The 5000-nt window shown below is 38.2% G+C and overlaps 1 protein-coding gene across 1 annotated transcript in view; it reads right to left on the reverse strand.

Moving 5' to 3' along the window:
• LOC119573106 overlaps nt 1-5000 on the reverse strand; it is a 20207-nt gene that overhangs the window by 12505 nt on the left and 2702 nt on the right. Inside the window, exons 2-5 of the mRNA XM_037920138.1 lie at nt 4368-5000; nt 3493-3619; nt 412-555; nt 1-103 (exon numbers count right to left, since the gene is read on the reverse strand). The exon at nt 1-103 is cut by the window's left edge and continues 80 nt beyond it; the exon at nt 4368-5000 is cut by the window's right edge and continues 91 nt beyond it. Coding sequence (XP_037776066.1) covers nt 1-103; nt 412-555; nt 3493-3619; nt 4368-4634 — 641 coding nt within the window. The 5' untranslated portion in view covers nt 4635-5000. The remainder of the gene's footprint in view (nt 104-411; nt 556-3492; nt 3620-4367) is intronic.

Raw genomic sequence — 5000 nt, forward strand, 5'->3', positions numbered from 1 at the left:
GTCCCGCCACAGAGTACCAAGCCGTTAGCCATGCCAATGCGTTTGCTGAAGTACCTCCTGTTCATCTGGAAGCAGCATGACACACAGATTCCACCTCCAGAGCCTGCCACATGAATAGATAGACGGATATATAGATACATCGAAATGTATGGATAAAAATGAATCGTCTTGCCCACTGAATTAACTCATTTTCACATTTGTTTGTAATATAACAATCTACTGAACACATAACATAATCAAAGAACATTATGTAAGATAAGAAGTTGAATGCTGAACAAAACTAATATGAAATGCATCCAAAATTGGCTTTACAGTTATTAGTACGTACGGAGCACTTAATGCTAACAAGAGTGATATCAAATTGAATAACATTCAAATAAAGCATTCACCTACATCAAAGAGCGTACTCACCATACATGATAGAGATCGTGAGGAAGAATAAATAAGGATTCTTTACTGCAGCAGATATCATAATAGCAGACGCGCAAAGGGAGGCCGCCACTGGGGCTACAAAGCGGTGTGAGAACTTCAAGCTGAGAGGCTCCGCCCATAGACCTGCCATGAGAAAGGGCGACTGAAAGGCATAACCACTAGCAGGGAATGGCATCGTGAGTGAGACGAAGCTGAAAATGGCTGAACTTGCAGTCGCCAACTACTGCTCAACATTCCCTTTCTCTCTGCCCTTGTCCCTCTTTTTATCTTAGGTGATTTAAATTATTTTCATCAATGCGAAGTTTATAAGTTGAAAACAACTTATAAACAAGCATACATGAGTTGCTGAAAATAACTTAACCAAATTACACTATAATAACAAACAGATCCGATATTATACTTCACACAGACGCTATTCCATGCTAAACTGGTGATCACGAGCTTTTAACCAAAATCTTCGATGCAGAAAAAAAACAAAACATAGCGAAAACCAATTACTAAAACCTCTCGCGACTTAACGCTTTACGATCCTCAGTTACTATGCAAACATATAGCAAACGAATCGTCACTCTCAGAGCGTTTAACAGCAGATTAATATCCACACAAATGTAATAAAGAAAGGCATAGATGCCTCCGCTCTTTTTGAAAAACAATCAGTTTGACATCCTTCCGCCTCTAGGGCTGATGACAACATTAAGGGAGCTATGAATGACAGAAATAATACTCACAAAGCTTTTAAGATAAACAGATCTGCCACTACCCTTCAGACTGAATATAAACATAAGAAAGGAAATGTGAAAACACTCATCCACTGTGTGAAAACAAATTACTTTAGAAGTTCTATGAATGTAAAAACGATTCTTCTGAAACTTGGCAACTAATAATACATTAGTTCCTAAAAAGAAACATAAGAGACATTTCCATAAATTCCTCAAATAACATAGTGCACTACAATAACTACTTTACAGAAGTTGGTAGACTCAATTTTGAAAAGACAACCGTCTTCATATATCAACAAAACATAAACGAAACAAGGCCTATAACAACCATTTCCAGACCGCAACCAAAAGGAGAAACAATTATCCAAACAATAAAACACTTACGAAAGACGAATTCCGTAGGAGCAGCATTGCACGTTTCATACACAATATCCTACTAGCAATTGCATATCATCTGACATTATCTGTCTTTATAACTACATTTAGAGCCTTAGAGTCACCCGTGCTTATCCATCACTTTGGAAACATGGTATCATAACACCTATTTACAAACCTAGTCACAGAGACGAAATTGATAATTATCAACCCATCACTATACCCCAGTAATATATAGAGTTCTCGAGAAAATAGTTGCAAAACCAATCAACCGAAAAGCGCTAAACATTACTAAAGAAATTTATGTTATAGACAACAACCGGATAAATTTGATCATTCTAAGTAATTTCTCGAAGGCCTTTGATAGAGTCAGCCATGAAATACTTCTTAACAAACTATGAAATCATGAAACTGATAACTTTTGGTTCAAAAATTACCTGTCCGCGAGAACTCAAAACTCAGTCAAAATCCATGAAAAATTATCATCAAAGCAACCAGTTACATTCGGTGTTCCACAAGACTCCATCCAAAAATACTCACAGATACAGTTATATAATTCCAAGGCTGCTACATCAAACCTAGCACAACCGTAAAAATTCTAAGGATACACATGGACTTATACATGACATTTGAAACAGACATTGACCTCTTCTACAGAGAAGTAAAGGGCACTCTGATATTCTTAAATCACACCAAAAATAAATACCCACAGAAACAAGAATTGCTGTTTAACAAAGACAAACATTTAATTACTGTCTAAACATCTGGGGCTCCACAAACAAAACACAGAAACAATAGAACTTCGCGGGAAGAGTAGCACTAGGAAATAGTAAATAAATGTGACCATCACACCACATATAAGCAAACTAAAATGACTAAAAGTACAACAGAAATAAAACTATGACATGCATTCGAATCCATAAAATCATACAAAGAAATTATCCAAATTGGCTATTACCTACATAGACAATAGGTAACATAACGGGTGTCCACACAAGGCAAAATAACGCAAAAGATCGTATACATAAAACCGGGGCAAGAAGTATGCAAACCCCAGGACTGGTGATCTGGAACAAACTACCAGAAGATATCAGAAATACCTCTAACCGAAAGATATTTAAAAAAAAAGTGAAAGAATCTACTAAAATATCAATGGCATCAGGCGCTTAAACATCAAGCCAAGCACGATAATTCAGTTAACTAAGATCTCTCTCTCTCTCTCTCCCTCCCTCCCCCTTTCCCTCCTCCCTCCTTGTATATTAATTATTTTATATACAAGTTTATATGTATGTGTGTGTGTGTGTATGTATACATACACACACACACACACACACACACACACACACATATATATATATATATATATATATATATATATATATATATATATATATATATATATTTGTATTTATTCATTCATACACATAATATATAATTCTCTCTCTCTTTCTCTCTCTCCCCCTTTCCCTCCTCCCTCCTTGTATATCAATTATTTTATATACAAGTTTATATGTATGTGTATATGTATACATATATACATATATATATATATATATATATATATATATATATATATGTATATTTATATTTGTATGTATATATATATATATATATATATATATATATATATATATAAGTATATGCATACATATGTGTGTGTGTGTGCGTGTATGTGTGTGTGTGTGTGTGGTGTGTGTGTGTGTGTGTGTGTGTGTGTGTGTGTGTGTGTGTGTGTGTGTGTGTGTGTGTGTGTGTGTGTGTGTGTGTGTGTGTGTGTGTGTGCGTGTGTGCGCATATATGTATGTGTATGCATACAGATATACACGCACGATTAAATGTAATTCACACCAAACTATAAAAGTCAAAGCACGCTCTACCAGCCCCGTCTCTCATCCAAAATACACCCTAGTCCCTCCGGCCCCCTATTCCACACGTTCCTCACGGCGCTCCTTACTCCCTGACGCACTTGCGAAGCACCACACGGCACTCTGCACGTTGAAGATCCATGTTCCGAGCGCCGCCGGAGCCTCCAGTTCTGCCAAGTAGGCACCCAGTAGCGTGGCGAGGCTTAAGCTTATGCCTGTTAGGACAAACTGGGGGGAAAGAGGGCTCTATTTGCTTAATTCACTTGGTTATTTTAATGTATTCATCAATCATTCTTAAATCTAATCAGCAAAGGAATGGCTAATTTACCTATATTTATTCATCTTACGTTATTTAGAATCGAAGAAATAGCTGGGCCATTTTTTTTTTCATCCAAAAGTTTTTGCCCTTTTTACAAATAATTCCGTATTGTTCTTGACTTGATTTAATCTGGCTGATTAAAGTGTCACTCAAAGATAGAAGACAAAACAAATAAAACGGTAATTACGAATATATGCCCACATGCTGCTACAGGTATAATATTTAAAGTTGAAGTTATACAAAATTATATGACACTACTCATCCCATCTTATTCGAAACATCAATGAATTTCGAAATGTTAATGCTTTACGTTCGAAATAAGTGACCATTAGGAACTGTAGGTATGTATATTCAACTGAAAATTCACTCTATTGCTGTTTAAGTTTAGTAAATAATAAAAATCTTGTTGACTAAACAAAGCTTCAGACATACAACAAGCACAGGTGATTTTTAATAACCAGGTGGTTCCAGAAGCCAGGTATGATAACTTTAGCAGAGTTTTGTATCTTCAGTCATACATAGAATCTCAAACATATGTTTAAAAGACACATTTTTTCTATAATCACATATAATAAACAAATATTTTCTGTTCTAACATAATTAAAGTTGTCTCCCTCATTGTTAAATATCTGTTAAAAAGAGCGAAGAGTGGCCTACCAGCGTGATGAATCCGGAAATGACAACGCACCATCCCCAGCCACCGTCGGGGGGTTCTTTTAGTTGGGAACCACTCGCCTCCTTCTCGAGGCCTGTGGACGATGGTTGGACATCACTCCTCCCCTTAGGAATAGACGCTGTTTGTGCAGCGCCCCCCTTCATCTCTTCCACATCATGGGAATCGATCAGGAGCAGGGAAGTACTTCCCTCCTCCTTGCAGGCAGTGATCGTTAGGTCGAGTGCTTTCCCACCCTCCTTGAGAACCATCTCTGGGGTATCGAGCACGGATAGGGCAGCATTCTCCTCATGGACAATGGACTCTTGTTGGGCAGCACCCCCATCCTCCTCGAGGACAACACACTCATGTTGAGCAGCACTCCCATCCTCCTCGAGGACAACACACTCATGTTGAGCAGCACTCCCATCCTCCTCGAGGACAACACACTCATGTTGAGCAGCACTCCCATCCTCCTCGAGAACAATGGACTCTTGCTGGGCAGCACTCCCATCCTCCTTGAGGACAACGGACTCTTGTTGGGCACTGCTCCCCTCATTCTCGAGGACAATGGATGCAAATTTGGGCAGCAGTGTCCTCCTCCTCAGGGATGACAGGCACTATCCGAGTGGCACTTC

The sequence above is a fragment of the Penaeus monodon genome, chromosome 5, assembly GCF_015228065.2.
Source record: "Penaeus monodon isolate SGIC_2016 chromosome 5, NSTDA_Pmon_1, whole genome shotgun sequence".
NCBI classification, from domain to species: Eukaryota; Metazoa; Arthropoda; class Malacostraca; order Decapoda; family Penaeidae; genus Penaeus; species Penaeus monodon.